Source organism: Rhinopithecus roxellana, chromosome 9 (assembly GCF_007565055.1).
Source record: "Rhinopithecus roxellana isolate Shanxi Qingling chromosome 9, ASM756505v1, whole genome shotgun sequence".
Classification (NCBI taxonomy): Eukaryota; Metazoa; Chordata; class Mammalia; order Primates; family Cercopithecidae; genus Rhinopithecus; species Rhinopithecus roxellana.
The window spans coordinates 55,124,213-55,142,666 of NC_044557.1; the positions used below are offsets into that span (position 1 = coordinate 55,124,213).

General features: G+C 38.5%; 1 protein-coding gene across 2 annotated transcripts in view; it reads left to right on the top strand.

Annotated features, from left to right (window-relative positions):
• Positions 1-929: 929 nt before the first annotated feature.
• Positions 930-18,454, top strand: part of SLC26A7 (solute carrier family 26 member 7) — a 155,574-nt gene continuing 138,049 nt past the window's right edge. Inside the window, exons 1-2 of one of the 2 annotated variants that reach the window (XM_010364375.2) lie at positions 930-1,055; positions 1,171-1,476. In XM_010364375.2, the coding sequence (XP_010362677.2) occupies positions 1,284-1,476 (193 nt within the window). In that variant the 5' untranslated portion in view covers positions 930-1,055; positions 1,171-1,283. The remainder of the gene's footprint in view (positions 1,056-1,170; positions 1,477-18,454) is intronic. The other variant, XM_030937653.1, reaches the window with a different exon arrangement.

An 18,454-nucleotide genomic window follows, 5' to 3' on the forward strand; every position in this document is an offset into this window, starting at 1 on the left:
TAGAAGTAGCCAAGGGATCCAAGTACTTTATTATTATAAAGGCTTCCAGAAATCAGATTTCTATTCTCCAAACAAATGGGCATTAAAAAGCGCTCAGCAAACTATGTACATGGTATTCTTTTCCTTGGCTATACAATTTTAGTTAGTATATTGCCTTTTTGGTTTAATTCCAATGGCACAGTTCATAGATTTAAGTTTTCTTTTTTCTTTTGGAGGCTAAGCAAAATGATCATAAAATAAAAATCTTTGACAGTCTGTTCTACTGTAAAATATAACACTCCTTCTTAAAAAGAGAACACCTACTCCCAAAAGTTATACAAAAAGAAGGCAGCACCATAAAAAAAGCTAAGGACACTTCATACAGTGGTTTGAACCATATGACATTCCTCAGTAAATTTCAGTTACAATAGAATGAATTACAGGACTTAATGAAACCATCAGAGAAAACTGAATAAACAGTTTCAGAGACAGGGAAGATCCCCTGTCACAAATATGTGCTCATTGCGATACTTATTTTCTTAGCCCATGAGATGAAATTTCAGTTTGTTTATGAGAACTAGTTACTCCTTTCCCAGACTGGGCAGTAGCTATCTGAATGTTTCTGTATGAATGAAAACTCGTCTGCCAGGGAATAAAAATGGTAAGGACCTTTAGCAATGCCCTGTTATGTTTCTGAATTTTGTAGAACTGGCAGTCATCTGATAATGTTGAAAATATATAGCTCTCAAAGAAATAGGGCTGGATTCTCCGAATATGTTTTGCACAACAGATCCCTCTGGCAGTTTTATGATTTTGCACAGCTTGTAGGGAGAGACTGGACTAGCTGGATGTTTCCTGGTTTCATTAGCATAGCCCAGCCCACTTCCAACACACGCCCAGAAGTACCTCATTAACCATTGGGATTGCAGCCAAAAACATAAGACTACAGTGAATATAAGGGGAATTACTGGCGAGAGAGCTGTAGACCAACTTAACACCGAACCCATTACTTTTCCAAGACCAGAAAAATATATTACATGTACAGGAACTACTTCTCCTTCAGATAAGAATTCAAGGTTTTAATCTATAGTTTTAAAATCTAGAATAATTAGCTGTATCATAAAAAGACAGCTGCATATATTGAAGTGCTTCTGTTAATCTCTCTCTTTCATTTACTTATTTTCTGGGCAGATTTGACGTTGTCAACCACAGACGAATATGAGCTTGGCATTGAAAGGAGGTGTTCTGCAATGATTTTTTTTCTTGTTTAGAGAAGTTTACTTCTACAAGAAGAAATCTGAAAAATGACAGGAGCAAAGAAGAAAAAGAAAAGCATGCTTTGGGGCAAGATGCATACCCCCCAATGTGAAGACATTATACAGTGGTGTAGAAAGCGACTGCCCATTTTGGATTGGGCACCACATTACAATCTGAAAGAAAACTTGCTTCCAGACACTGTGTCTGGGATAATGTTGGCAGTTCAACAGGTGACCCAAGGTAATGTATTGCATTTGAATTTCCTGTATTATGCAGAGTAGATGTCACTTTGCTTTCTTGGAATAATAGTATGACCTAGAAAAAACAATTTAGCTAAATAAATGGATATTAGCTGTGGGGAAATAAGCATATTGGATATCTTTGGAGAAGAGTTTTCCTAATTGTCTTTTTTCCTCTGTATTTTGATAGCTATTAAGCATTGAATAAACTTTTGAATGACATTACATTTTTTCACTGTAAAATTCATACTGTTGTAGAGTGAAAGATTCATAATTATGGGAGAATCAGTTTTTATAACATGATCTTGTTGATATAGTTTCTTACTTTCACTGAATCAAGCTATAAAATTCTCCTGGCTTGAACACAATCATTTTGGAACCTAATTAGCAGTACACAATTACCTGTTGTAGCCTTGAGAGTTGCTATAAACAAGGAACAAAGCTTTCTGTACATAAAGGAGGCTCTCTGCCAAGATTGGTATTTGCAAAGAGAATCCTGTGTGTCCTTAGAGCTTATGTTTTACTGTGTATGCTGATTTACTTCTGTATCACATTACCTACTACATCTATTTCTCAGTAAGAAATTTAAACTGGTGAGAAGTCTGATTTTAACTTTCCCAAAAACAGATTAAATGATATTCTGGATTTAGATAGGTGTTTCTGTTGGTGAAATCTACCGACCTAGTGTGCATGTGTGTGTATTTGTTTGCCTTAAAGATATATCCATTGCAGTTCTTGGCTAATTCAAATAATTTTCTACCTGTAGCAAGGAAAGGAACTAATTTCTGAACCTTGAGAATTTAGAGCAGTTTCCTTGGCATAGACACTGCAGGTTTATATTTCCTTGCAGTTTCACTACCTCCTTGGCTTTAACTATTAATTTATATTGTTAAATTATAAGCACTCTTTTAATTAAATTATTCTGTAGCTGGAACAAACTGGTTTATGTATTTGTGTTTTTAGTATGATTAGGAACATCTGCACTAGTGACTTTAGGATCCATAATACTGTCATACTTTATGGGATTCCATTTTACTGAATAGTCTTATATTTTTAATGACCATTTTGCCAATAGCAATGCATAGTAATCTTTCAGAAAAATGCAAAGTAAATAACAGGTTTGAGCATTTTTGGACTTGCTTTTATTCAGTTTTAAATTCAAAATGAAACACTACCAATGTACTTTGAAAACTTAGGTGATGAACTTTTTTTTTTTTTAACCAGATAGTTTCAGCATGTTTTAAAATTATTTTGCTTTAATTTAATGTAAAATGAAAGAGAATTATGTTTTTAATAATAATTTCAGTTTTTTACCTTTGGAAAATATCAGGTTAATAAGACAATTTGAGGATAAGATAAAGTTATCTATGGTGTATCATTAGTGATATTATTTATGTAGAAGTTTCAGTAATTAATTATACAGCTTTTATTTGTGTATAGATTTTGAGGGATTTTGTTTTATGAGTCATGTATTTCACTGGTTATGAAGGGACACATTAGCCAGCCCCAAGACTGATAAGAAGCACAGCACGTACCCAGCCCTAGTGTCTTGGGAAGTTATGAATCTGGCTGCTGGTTCTCTTGGAAGGCTACCAGTGAATGGATAAGACTACACTACAAAACTTAAACGTTTTTGTTTGTGAAATTTAAGACTAATTATTTTTAAAATGTCTATTCTTTTAAAAACAATTTTCTCAAACTTTTTCATGACCATGTACTATGTATAGAGAGTTAAAAAGTGAAATGCCATAAGCTACCATTTGTTGTAAGAGGCAATGCCCTAAACCCCTACATACATTATCTCCCTCTATCCTAACAGAATCCCAAGTCACAGCAGTCTCCTCTCCATCTTCCACAGGAGAAAATGGAGGCTTAGAAGAGTTAGAAATTTTCCCCGGACCTCATACCTGATAAGTACTGGAGTCAGGACTTGATTCCAAAGCCAACACCCTTAACATTTTCACTTTATACTCTACACTGCCAAAATAACCAGACTTTTCATAACACCAATGTTATTAGTAATAGGAGACATTTCTTTAGAAAGGTGTGACTATCCTTCCCTTCAAATCACTTTTGCATTAAGGTTTCATCCCTGCAGTTTTTAGATTCAAAGGCAAAGTGACAGGAAAAATAACTAGAGTGGGATACAGTGTAAGGAAGGCATTTAGATATCATTTCCTCTTGTTTGTCTGAATACAATATTGGCAGTTATTATCAGCTCAATTTTCTAAGGAAAATTAGAAGAGGGATAATTTTTGTTCTTGCATCATAACACAAACAATAGGATCAAGCACCATTTTTTTTAGCTTTACCGATTTTTGAAGCAGCTTTTCAGTTACTCAGCATAGTTGAATTATATAAAATTGTCCAATTTAATATTTCTTTTGACCTACAAAGATGGAAGGTTTATGTTTCAATCTAGTAGTTGTTTTTAGTTCTTCTTTCTCAAGAGTGCACATGAATTAAGAAGGATAATGGAAATTCATTTGAGTGTTTTCTATATGTCAAATACCAAGAAGCTGTTTTAAATTTATTTTAATAAAGTAAATATTTACTTTATTAAAGATTTCCTAATTGTTAAATATAGATGCTTTTCTATTATCAGTAGCATTTTCTGTGTTGACTACAGTCTTTCTGAAATCCTTTATTCTCTTGGTTTTTAGACAGCACTCTTGTTTTTCTCCTGCTACCTGTCTGTCCTTCTCTTCTTAATGATTCTCTGCAGATGTTCTGCCTCCCACCAAACATTGGTGTCCTGGAGATTCAAACCCTGGCCTTCTCTAAAAGCATAAAAGATGCTAATCACCTATTAATGAAACTTTCTTCTCAACTTGAGATCTACATATTTATTTATTAATTTTTAAAAATCAGCCAGATTATCAGCAAAATGTGATGTATACACTGCAAGACTACCTTTGCCAGCTTTCTTTGAGGGTAGGTGTTGCCCTGTGATTATATTTTGGCCAAGGGAAAATAAGCAGAAGTATACTTCTTCCAGTCCTAGCCCATGAAAGTCATGTATGATCCTCATGTCCCCTATATGCTGGCAGGTATTAGTGCCCAAGGCAAATTTGAAAGCTATGTATTGGAGGTAGCATTGACTCTATCAGCCTTGGTTCCTGAGTGGCCTTGGAGATCCACATATTTAAGTATGCCTAACCTAGAATGTTCTAAATGTACTTCAAATGCAGTGTCTTCTAAAACAAACTGAATGAAATCTCCATTTGAAGCAGAACTATAATAATAACAACAATAGTTTTTAGGCACAGATGCAAGCAGTATTGTAAAAACCCTTGACATATATACAAAACTGAAGCTGGGAGAGGACAAACAACTTGCCTGAAGTCACACAGCAAATGAATGGAAGAGGTAGGATTTGAACTCAAGTAATCTGGCTCCTGAGACTATGCCCTCATCTTTATACTAAACTTCTTCTCTTAGACAGTCCTGCGCATCATTCTCAACTCTTTCCTCTCTTTTGCCACCCTGCCCACTAGCATACGATCAGCTGCCAGGTTCTTTTGTTTCTATCCCCTATCATTTTAACCAAGTAGTCTTGTTTCATGGGCCCTGCAGCCGCTGTAATTCTCTGTCTGAACTATTGAAACCATCATCATCTTGTGGGTCTTCATTCCTTACTCTGTCTCCGCCTGTAGGCCATATTCCATACTGCAGCCAGAATAATCACAAAAATCTGAATGCATTGATCCTGTTCAGAATTGTTTAATGAACCTCTATTTTCTCTAGAATAACAGTCCAATTCTTCAGCATGTCCTATTAGATCATTAATAATCTGGGCCTCTTGATACAAAGCTCTACTCAAAGAGATCTCTCCTCTAAGAATCCCTCCCAATCTCCTAGGAAGACGTTTTCTTCCCTCCTACCCCCTTTGTACTTTTTACATATCTCTTTGATAGGCATTAACATATTGTATTATAATATCTTGCGACAACACTTTCCACACTAGTCTGTAAGCTCTGGAAACAAGACAATTTCTTAATCTATATATTCTTACCAGCTTGTATATTGCTTGGCACATGAATGTTTTTTGGAAGAATTAAAACATTCTAGAAGCCACCAATTGTTCCATTGTAGCATGCTATCACTCTAGAGAGGAAACTGAATTTAAACTAATCTTACGTTTTATTATACAAATAAATGTAATAAAGATACTGATAGTCAAAAAATACTTTAAAATACAAGTAATTGATTTTTTCCAGCTTCTCTTACTTTCTTGAAATTACAAATTTGCAGGCCTCCTGACAAATCTGGCAAAAGATATGTTTTCTTTGTGCCAAACAATGTTAATTTTTTCTTCAGCCAACAGTGACAAATATGAATAGTTTATATAAAAGTCCAGATGCCCAGCTTCTCTTGAAAAATCTGGGGAGACATGGCCATACAGGGCCCACATCCCCATGTGGCAAAATCTGCAGGCCCGTAAGAAAGGCTACTCACTTTTGCTACAGCCCCCACTACTCATATGTTCACTGCCACCCTTCCTGCTGGTACGCCCATTACCTATCTAGCTCTATGAATGGCTAAATTTGTTTCCCCGCCAAGATACTTTCTAATATATTTTGTTGAAATGCCTCTAATTTGCCCTTGAATAAAACCTTTATAGGGAGATGATATAATTTTAGCTTCTTCACCTAGAACCACAGAACCTTCAGGTCTGTGAACCTGGACTCATATATTTCAATATACTTTATTTCTTTATAATCATATGCATTGTCTGTTACGATTTTTACAATGCGTTCTGGGAAGGAGTCCAGCACCTTTACTAGACTGCCAAAGGGGTGGTTACCCCTCTCCAGAGTAAATAGATATAATATAGAGATGTATAAAATAACATGTAGATGTATTAATTTCAAAGAAAGAAAGATAAAAGAAACTTCAGGTCCTTCTTTTACTAAGTTCAAATATTTCCTAAAAACCACTTGTATTTTTAAAAGTGTTTTTAACATTTGGCAGTTCTCATTAGTAACATCAAGTAAGAGCCTTTATATTTAGTATCTGCTGTGATGTTCTTTAACTGATATCTTGAAGACCTTCACTGTCAAATATATTTTGTAGATAAGCAAACATTTGTAGAGAATGTCATTGACTTAAAACATGTCACCAACATGGGTGGCAAGCTAAGCAGTGTAAGACTCTGGTTTCTAAAGCATTTAGTGCACATTGCAGCCTGAATGACCACTTGGGGGAAAGAGTTTCTCTGTTCCCAACATGCAAACTCAAGCACTGAGACAGGCTGGAGACCTGAAATGCATGACTCGCCATATAAGAACCTAATCCACTGGGGTGGAATATTAGAATGTTGGCCTTGCATTCCAAGGGATCACCTACACTTTTTCTTCCCAAACCATGTAACTTTTAAGCTGCCATAGGGTTGCCTGGTGTTCAAACCACAAGGTTTTGGGCTGCAGACAAAGATGGATGTTCCTGATAATTATGCAGAATGTGTGGCATTGCTGGCACCAAACCTTGTGTGTGGAAGCTGAGCTTCATTGCACTCCTGAGGGCAGCTTAGTGACATGCAGAACAATAAGTGGAAATTCCTGAGGCATACTGCATTGCACAGATTAAAGGCTTGTTTAGGAATGTTTCCCTGCATGGTCTCAGCTTTGGGGATACAGAATCCTAGCATTAGCCACGCATCTCTAACTTAGCTCCCTTAATCACTGTATCTTCCTGCTAATAACTTTTCTCCAGGAGCAATGGCATCCAAATATTCCTAAATGAGTCTAAAGTATATTTTCCTTACCCCATGAAAATACAGAAGAGCTGTGACACATTTTTGTCTTTTCCTTCTCCATTTCCCCTCATCCCATGACCCAATCCCTCACTATAGCTCCAAGCTTCATTTGGTACTTTTGACTCCCTTTTTATTTTTCTTTAATGAAAAACAAGATGGTTTAGATGTTAAAGGACCCTGTATTTATTTATGCACTTAGCATAATGCTCCCTATAACATTTAGAGCTGTCCATATGGAAGAACCACAACCTTTAATTTTAGAATGTTGAAAACATGGCAAGATTTGCACAAAATACATTGGCAGTGAGTGTCAAAATGAGATATGTGGTGTATCTTCTGTTTTTATCTGCTATGAACCATCCCTGCTCTTTTCAGTAACTGTATATCAGATTAGTTTGGGCGAACAACCCCTCTTCCATATTTAGTACAAGTGATTTAGGTGAGGTTCTATTCCTGGCACAGTGGATGGTGTCCAGGCTGATCAGGGGACTGAATGCCTCTAGACCAGGATTCTCAAACTGGAGACCTATTAGAACCACCTTGGGGATTAAAAGAACGCTAATACAAGGGTTCGTTCCATCTCTAGCAATGAAACCAGATTTTCTGGAAATTGTGCTCAGGCATTGAGACATTGTCTTTCTTCTATTCTTCTTTAAAAATGTTGTGGTTTCTAATGTGAAATAGATGAGAGCAGGATCTAGCCATAGTTACTGGACCAGGTAAAGGTTTGTGGGCCAAGATGTGATAATTAGCATAGTTCCATAAACCTGGCCAGTGACTGATTCAAGAATAAGGTCTGACCTCTAGGCATAAGGATATGAGTTTATTATACAAGGGGTCAGCTATTTATTATTAAAATGGTAATGGCAATCTAAATGACCTGAGTGGTCAGTCTGGGTCCCAGCACATGTATGAGACCTTTTAGGTGGCCAAAACTTCCTTCGTGCTGAAACTGATGACCGTAGAGGTAATGTGCCTCTACAGTTTCCCAGGACCTCCAAAGCCTGAAAATGAAGCCAATCCAGCAAAATGCATCAGAGAGAAACTGAGTCCTGATGACAACTACTATAGCCCTGACTCTTCATTTCCATGTGCACTTTTTTGCTTTGCTTATATAGATTTAAGTTGGGTTTCTTCTAGTCACCTTAATGACACATTTGAGTGCTATTATAGTGTGAATGTGATATATACACTATTTCTAATATTTTGAAACCCAGAAAGATAGGTATTATTCTACTGAAGAGCATCTCATGAAAATATGAGCTCTGAACATTAGGTGAATTGGCCCACTTCTAGGACTGCTAAGATGGATTAAAACCTAAAACTGCACTGCTCCATTCCTCTTTCTTCACTGGTATCTGTTCCCCAGCTTGCTTCTAGCAAGACAGACATAGCCTGGGTGGGACTGGGGCTGACTCTGAGCCTCCCTTCACATCTACTCCTCAGACTGCCCCTTCCCATGATGACATGTCACCTGCCTTGATAAAATAAAATCCTGGATTTCCTACCAGAAGAGAGCTTTGCTGGTGAGAAGCAATACAATGAGCTATTGCTCTTTCACCTGAGGTTCTCTCACGGCCCTCTGCTCCACAGAGTAGCTTAGGAGGAAAGAGGGAGGGGAGACATACTTTAATACTGGCCGAAGCATCCATGAATAATAGATTTTACCATGTAGCAGAGGTGACACATGGATGAAATGTTTGAATGAAACTTTACTAAAGGCTAGAGAGCAATGAAAAGGGAAAATAACCAGGCTTACTGCCGTCTGCTTGGTTTGATCCCTCTTGTCTCAGCTCTGTTTCCTCTGTCAGAACAGATGACATCTCTAATGCTTACTACCCCCTGTTCAGAGCACTCCTGCGGACATTTAACCTCTCCCTTTCTGAGTCCAAGAGGAAGGCCTGCTTTGGGCTCTCCTAACCATTTTAACATTGGAGATACCTGCACACAGGCAAGACTTGACTCCTGTTCATAGCCAGGAGCCTCAGATAGCATAGTTTCTTCTCATTTAACACCATTTCTCTAAATAAAAAAATTTAAAAAAAACACATATTTTTCCCCTTCATTCTTTGTGCTTTACTGCCTTTTCCTTCTATACAGCTTGTTTTTCATGAGCTAATCCATTTGTTTTTTATTTTAGGTTTGGAGGTACGTGTGAAGGTTTGTTCCATAGATAAATATGTGTCATGGGGGTTTGTTGTACACATTATTACATCACCCAGTGTGTTAGTCCATTCTCATGCTGAAATAACTGAGAGTGGGTAATTTATTTAAAGAAGAGGTTTGATTGTACAGTTCCACATGGCTGGGAGGCCTCAGGAAACTTACAGTCATAGCGGAAGGCACGTTTTCACAGGGTGGCAGGAGACAGAATGAGTGCAAGCGTGGGAAATGCCAGACACTTATAAAACACTAAGATCTCATGAGACTCACTCATTATCATGAGAACAGCATGGGGGAAATTGCCCCCATGATTCAATTACCTCCACCTGGTCCCCACTCCACATGAGGATTATGGGGATTACAATTAAGGTGAGATTTTGGGGGGTCACAGAGCCAAGCCATATCACCCAGGTATTAAGCTAATCCATTTTCATGGCTTTACTGCCACTGTTCTACTGGTTAATTGTAGGAATATATTTCCATCTTAACTTTTCCTTCCTAGCTCTAGATATAAATAGCCAGCTGCCTATTGGGCACAATCTCAGTGTCTCCCAGGAACAAATTTTATAACTGAACACATAATTTTTCCTACCAAAAATAGTCCTTATCCTCCATTCTTTATTATAATGCAAATCACCCCCCATCTACCCAGTTGTTTATGCCAGAAACCTGGGAGTGCTCCTTCTTCCCCTGTACCCTCAACAACTATATTAAATTAACCAAATTCTGTAAATTCTTCCCTCTTAATGACTGTCTAATACACCTGATGCCCATTGTCCTCATGGCCACTTCCCTGATAATAGTAGATATAACCAACAATTGCTAAATGTTTAAAGTGTGCCATAAACTGTGCTAAGGATTCATTGTCTATTATATCAATTAATCTTCATAATGACCCTAAGAGTTTGATACTGTTATCTGTATTTAACAGATGAAGAAAAGTAGATTAATTTGCTAAGGTAATCCAGTTAGCACAAGGCAGAAGGAGTGTTTAAATGCAGGTCTTTCTGACTCCTAAGCCTGTGCTTCTACCTTAAGAGCCACCAAAATTTACCCTGCTAGGTAGGATGTCTCTCACATACAGTTTTGTCCCTCTGTTATCTATCTTGAACTGGAACAAAACTAAATTTTGAGTTAGATAGTGGAAACCTTGTTTTTAAAATTCCTTCAGCAACAGTGCAAATACCTTTTTACCTGCTCTTTCACTCTGTGTTGTTCCCTTGCTTCACATGATCTCTTTGGTCTCTCTGTTTCCTTACTGTCTTTATTCTCATCCCTTTCTATTTCTAGCTCCTTCCTGAAACTCCAAATACTACCCCGGGACTGAAACCACAGGTGTGCATTGATTAGCTTCCATAGTATTGGGAATCAATGTTTAAACACCAGAAGACTTAATTTTAAAATTGAAGGCTTTCCCTCCCTTCATTTAAATATAGTCATCTAACCACACAGGTTCCATATTCCCAAATGGCAACAATAGGCTGAAGTTGACTTTTGCCTGTACCCTTTGTATGGACATGGACTTTCTAATTTGCCATACCCTTCCACACTCCCGTTCTTTGTACATCAGCACTGCTTAACACCTGCTGTTTTATTCTGCTCAGCTCTAGAACAGACATTCTCAAACTCAGCTCAAGCACAACTTGAGAAGGATTAGACTTGTGAAAATGCTTTTCAAGGCCTTTCAATTTCTGCATCTCATCTTTCCAGTCACACCTTGTTTAAGTTCCCTTCAGCATCATATGTTCTATCTATATTGGACTGCACTTAGTATTCTAAAGGATCATGCTTCTTTGCCTCAGGACATTTGCACATGCTGTTTCCTCTAACATGAATAATATTCCCCTGCCTTGTCCGTTTCACCTGATTATAACCTACCATATTTCAGGAATGGGTTTAGTTCAGTAATTCTCAACCATGGCTGCATATTAGAGTCTCTTGTGGCACTGAACAAAAATACTTATGTCCAATCTCCACCCTAGATTAATTAAATTAGAATCTCTGGATAATGTAGGGCTAATAATTTTATGTTCTGTGCCTCAGCTTACTCAACTAATGAAAAAAATAAAAATAAAAATGAGCAGCCAGGGTTGAGAACTACAGGCTTTCAGAAAGCACTGTTGATACCTCTATTTTGTTTTTCCATGGTACCTATATCCTTAACTAACTTTATAGCATTTGTTTTTGATTCATATTTGATTTAGCACTGTACTAGTCCATTTTGACACTGCTGTAAAGAAATACCCGAGACTGGGTAATTTATAAAGGAAAGAGGTTTAATTGACTCACAGTTCCATATGGCTGGGGAGGCCTTAGGAAACTTACAGTCATGGCAGAAGGAAAAACAAGCACCTTCTCGACAAGGCAGCAGGAGAGAGAAGAGAGCAGGGGAAACTGCTTTTTATAAAATCACATGGGACAAACCGCCACTGTGATCCAATCTCCTCCCACCATATCCCTCCCTTGACACATGGGGATTATGGAGATTACAATTAGAGATGAGATTTAGGTAGGGACACAGAGCCAAACCATATCAATTGCCTAAGCCATATGTTCCTTGAGGGCAGAGATTATTTACAGTTTAGGAAGACCAATCACCTTGGCTTTAGCACTGAAAGTCCTGAGTTCCAGGAAATATTTTCAGCTCCTATCCCCCAGTATTTGGCACAGAGTAAGTACTAAAATATTTGTTGACAGTGAACAATCATAATTGAGATAGATGGATGGGGTTTTCCTATGCCCATGCTCCTTCTGGTGGCTCCTCTCTTCATGGGAACTTTGTCTCTTTCTGTTTCTATTACTTAAGCTCTTAGGTCTTTTGGACTTGGGGTTTCTTGATCATAGTGATTCTTTATGTTCACGCTTGTGGGACCTCACCTGTGTAGCAAGTCACAGGAGGAAAGTATAATGTGATTGGCCTCAACCTCTCTAATGATTAGAAATACTGACCTTGGAGTAATAATGGTTGTTTGTGGACCAAAATAATGTGTGTTTATAGAAATTTGTTTTCACATAATTATGGTTGTTGAATATATGTAAATTTACCCCAGGAGACTCACTTGTAATAACATTTAACCCTAATCTCGCTGATATTGTAAACTAGACAGCTGGTTATACTGTGGTTTGCTAATAACTATTCGAAGACCACCACAAACCAGTTACCACAGAGAAATAATTTTCATCATTGCCCACACGATTTGGGTTGGATTTTTTATGTGTAATTCTTGGAAGTACTTACCACCACCTAATTATTTTGTTTTTAAGAATACTAATCCATCTTGCTAGGATTCTTTATTCATTTCTATTCAAAAAATATTTGAAAGAATACAGCTTTTTGCTATGTTCTCGGAAAGCAATAGAGGAGTATAAGACAACAATCCAGCCCACAAGGGGCTTATTATTTTTTCCGACTTCAGAAATGCATACAAAAGTATATGAGACTATGATCTTGTTATTTTAACCTTGAAGATACCATTCTGGTGTGGGTATTTAAGGGTGGGAACATTTTCTTAATGAAAGTTTGTAGAGTATTGGTTTCAGCCACTTTTTGCCTTGAGTAGATTGTATAACCAAGGAAGTCGCCAAAGAATTCTGTGTTTTTATTTAGGAACACGAAGACTAGTACAATCTCATCTACGTAACATAACATGAAATGACTATTTCGTGGTAAAAATTGGATCAACAAACTGGCAGTCTTAAAAAGCTATCAAGGTTTGATTTGCTACAGATATATATTATATGATGTGGAATTTTAAGAAATCGAGTTCTGCTAATCACTCCTTCCCTAGAAAGGATCTCAAGGGAACTGTACACAGAGGTAAAATCTAGGGAAGGGCAACCATTGTCCCACTTAATCAGCTGAGTTAGTGTGCAAAGCATAGCTCTAGCAAAGCTGGAGTGGAGCAAAGCAGTTTCGACCTGATATCCAAGAGGAGTTTCTTTCTTTTAAAGCTAAGGTTTGGATGCACTTGTGGGGAAAAGAAAGAGAAACTTAGAGCTTACCTTGAGGCAGGCCCTGGTCCTTTTATTATGCCAGTAGCATGGATTAGGAAATAGCAGAAGAGAGTAAAACATACCATTGACATGAACTCCTCCTACCAGGAAATGTATCCTCTTCAGAGTGTTCTACTTTGACCCCTCCACTTAGCAGCATTCCTCTTGGAGGAGGTGGTAGACACAAGAGGTCTGAGAATTTCTGCTCTACAGCTTGAGCTGAGGTTGTGGGACTGTGTCTGGATAGAATCAAGACATTGCTAAAGGTAGGATTTAGGTCCCGTTCGGGGAAGTTAGCTAAGACATGTAAACTCAGCGTGGTGAGTGTAAAGTTTAGCACTTGAATGTCAACCAGTAGGACTAGTTGACACAAAAAATAGAACTGGGGAATCAAGTATCTGACGCTTAGGCAAAAATGAAGAAACTAGTCAGGATTAGAACCCAGGGCCAAAGTTCTGGGTAGAAAGGAGTCTGAATTACAGTCTAGGAAGCCAACAGCAATGATAGATCTGTGTTTTCTAATTTTCTACCCAGTGTCTGAGCAGTCTCCAGATTTTGGTGGGTAAACCTGAGCCCATGGAAGACAGTGAGAAGATGCACCTGGCTGACAAGAGAAGTAAGGGAAGAAGGCATCAGCCAGCAGCTGTCATGGAAGGTCATGTGTTGGTTTCCCCTGTCCTCGCATTAGAATATCAGGTTGGCCTCTTGGCCTCTTGTGGATTATTGCAGACCCACAAGAATAGGAGTTATTTGACTCTTTTTTTCTCCTGAATATGGAGGGTCAAGTGATTAGCACAATCTCAGCTCTTTATGCTCTTTAGTTTTGAAGAGGGAGTTTTATTGATATTGACTTTAAGAATTACCTCATTATTAAAAATTTATGGACTATAAAATGTTTAATACTTTGATAATGCACTCATAAATCTTGAAGATTATTGAATAAAGTCCTTAATATAAATATTTTAACAATTATTAATATAAAACCAATATTTTAACATTTAATAAGTAAACCGTTATTTAGGATAATTCTGAATAATTGTTAATAATGTAACCATGTGCCACTATGCGTAAATCTTACCTTGTGCACTGTGAATCTCTTTAACTTACAAACATTATCTGTATTCAAACCTATTCTATGTCAAGTTTTTTCAGTTGCAACACAGTAATCGATAGTAATTTTAGGACTACAATTTTACGGAAAGGAAATTGGCTCTGAGAAGTAATTCTCTGGTCCCAATTAGATTCATAATATATGCTTCTCAGCTGAAAGTTATTTCAGTTCTGCAAGTCTCTGAAGTAAAAACTGAACTATAAAGGGACAACCATCAGGCAGATATGGATGATATTGGAAGGCAGATATTGGAAATCTGTTCTAATGGTTTCTTTTTTGTACTCATCATTTTTGCTGCTTTGACTATTTATGACCATGCTGCCTTGACTTTATAGCCTTGGTTCTTTATATTAATCATAGATACAAGCACTTGCAACATTGTATCATTTAATTAAACAAACTGAATAGGAGATTTCAGTTTATCTCTTATTTTAAAAGAGAATCCTTCTTGACTGAAAGCAACTATAAGTGCAAATTTCTCCCTTTACTATGGCATTTAAATCTTGAAGATGCCATCTTAAGAGGATGATAATTATATCTAAACCTATACAAATGCTGACATTTATTTAACTCTTTTCTTTGTGCCTGCCCTGTGTTGGGCCATAAGCTCCCTTTCTTCTGGGCTTTGCCTGGAATATTCTCTTAGTTCCCTTCTTTCCTTCCTATCACCTTTGCTGGGTTCCTCCTCCAAGACTTAAACAACACTACTGTAATCCTTCTGAAATGGGTTAAGTCTCTTATGTGATCCTGTAACTTCCAATACTTCTTTCTTTCTAAAAACGTCACATGTAAATATTTATTTACTCTGGGTATTTCCTGTTAAACTCTGCGATCTGTAGGTGCAGGGATAGTATCATGTCTGCTTCATTTATCACTTAATTTCTTGTGACTAGTTAAGTGATTAGCACAAAGGAGTTGTTCAGTAAATATTAGTTGAATAAAAAAATCATATTGATAGGGATTGTCTTTCCTTTTTTTTTTTAACAGTAGAAAACTGAAGTTCAGAGAGGTTAAATAACTTGTATAAGGTCTCAGCCAAAAAGAGATGAAATTGAGATCCAAATCCACGTTGCTCTGCTCTCCTAAATGTTACTACCCCTAGGGCTGGTCCAGAGGACAGCTAGTTAGTGCCAGATGCATTGGGCTTTGCGCTACAAAACCAAGTAAAATAACATATGGGAATCCACTTATCACAGGAAAAGTTCCCGCCTGCTGAGACTCATGCATCTACAGCTTTCCCTGGAATTGAAACACATATCTCCAACAAGCTCAAATGAATTCTAACATTGTCCCCCAGAAACACCAGGAGAAAAATCAGAATCATTTAACTGAAGCACTCCTAAATGTCACATACAAGGAAGGAGGCTATGGTGTCAGCACAGATGTATCCCTGGATAGACAATGGCCCTACCAGCCTGACACTTCAAAACAAAATAGGAACTTCATGGGAACCTGCAGAATAGAAGCTAGGGAAAAAGAATAAACCTGGAAAACCAAAATGCTACTCAACCCACTCCTTATACCTGAGCCTCCTGGAAGATCACCACACTAGATTTGCCTCCAGTCTCTCCCCAGTGCTCCCCATGATGTTGTTTCTATGTTGATACCTCTCTATTATAGGCTATTCTCCCACACTAGCCCACTATTGGATTCAGACACTTCCAAATTGCTTCTTTAAGAGTATTTGCTTTCATGGTTTCCCAAACCTCATTAAGTACTGTATATCTGTTCAGGAGGTTACTTTCCAAAATTTTTGTTTGTTTATAATTGACACGTAATTGTACATGTTTATGCAGTACAGTGTGATGTTTTAATGTATATAAACATTGTATAATGATCAAATCAAGGTAGTTATCACATCTATCACTTCAGATCTTTATCATTTCTTTGTGGTAATAAATTTCAGAATCTTCTTTTCTAGCTATCTTGAAATATACAATACATTTTATTAGCTGCATGCTACTATGTAATTGAACATCAAAATTTATTCTCCTATCTAACTGTAACTTTGTGCCCATTGACTAATTTCTCCCCACTCTCTCTCCCCCATCCCCTCCATGGCCTCTGGTAGCCACTATTTTACTCTTTACTTCTATGAGATAAACCTGTTTAGATTCCACATGCAAGTGAGATTATGTGGTATTTGTCTTTCTGTGTCTGGCTTATTTTACTTAACGTAATGTCCTCCAGGTTCATCTGTGTTTGTACAAATGACAGAATTTTATTCTATTTTTATAGCTGAATAATTCTCCATGGTTTATACTGCAGTTTCTTTATTCATTTGTCTGTTGATAAATACTTAGGTTGATTTCATCTCTTGGCTATTGTGGATGGTGCTACAATAAACATGGGAATGCAGATCTCTCTTCAACGTACTGCTTTCAATTCCTTTGGATATATACCTAGTAGTGGAATTGGTGGATCATATGGTAGTTCTATTTTTAATTTTCTGAGGACGCTCCAAACAATTTTCCATAATGGCTATGCTGATTTACATTCCCTCCAACAGTATATAAGAATTCCCCTCTTTCTGCATCCCCACTAGCATTTGTTAATGATTTATTTTTTGTCTTTTTGATCATAGCCATTCTAATTCGGGTGAGGTGCATCATTGTGGTTTTGATTTGCATTTCCTTGAATATCATTGATGTTGAGCATTTTGTCATATACCTGCCAGGCATTTGTATGTCTTTGAAAAAATGTTGGGGGGGCGGAGCAAGATGGCCGAATAGGAACAGCTCCAGTCTCCAACTCCCAGCGCGAGCGACACAGAAGACCGGTGATTTCTGCATTTTCAACTGAGGTACTGGGGTCATCTCACTAGGGAGTGCCGGACAATCGGTGCTGGTCAGCTGCTGCAGCCTGACCAGCGAGAGCTGAAGCAGGGCGAGGCATCGCCTCACCTGGAAGCGCAAGGGGGAAGGGGATCCGTTTTCCTAGCCAGGGGAACTGAGACACACAACACCTGGAAAATCGGGTAACTCCCACCCCAATACTGCGCTGTAAGCATACAGGCATTCCAGGAGAATATATCCCACACCTGGCCGGGAGGGTCCCACGCCCACGAAGCCTCCCTCACTGCTAACACAGCAGTCTGCCGCGATCTATCTGCAAGGCAGCAGCGAGGCTGGGGGAGGGGCGCCCGCCATTGCTGAGGCTTAAGTAGGTAAACAAAGCCGCTGGGAAGCTCGAACTGGGTGGAGCTCACAGCAGCTCAAGGAAGCCTGCCTGTCTCTGTAGTCTCCACCTCTGGGGACAGCGCACAGCTGAAGACCAACAGGGGAAGTAGCGGGAGCCGGTGCAGACGCGAACCACTCTGTCTGACAGCTTTGGGGAGAGCCACGGATCTCCCAACGCGGAGGTTGAGATCTGAGAACGGACAGACTGCCTGCTCAGGTGTGTCCCTGACCCCTGAGTAGCCTAGCTGGGAGAAATCCCCCACTAGGGGCAGGCTGACACCCCACACCTCACAGGGTGGAGTACACCCCTGAGAGGACACTTCCAAAGGAAGAATCAGACAGGTACACTCGCTGTTCAGCAATATTCTATCTTCGGCAACCTCTGCTGCTGATACCCAGGCAAACAGGGTCTGGAGTGGACCTCAAGCAATCTCCAACAGACCAACAGAGAGTCCTTCTGACTGTCAGAAGGAAAACTATCAAACAGGAAGGACACCTATACCAAAACCCCATCAGTTCGTCACCACCATCAAAGACCAGAGACAGATAAAACCACAAAGATGGGGAAGAAGCAGGGCAGAAAAGCTGGAAATTCAAAAAATAAGAGCGCATCTCCCCCTGCAAAGGAGCGCAGCCCATCACCAGCAACGGATCAAAGCTGGTCAGAGAATGACTTGGACGAGAGGAGAGAAGAAGGCTTCAGTCCATCAAACTTATCAGAGCTAAAGGAGGAATTACGTACCCAGCGCAAAGAAACTAAAAATCTTGAAAAAAG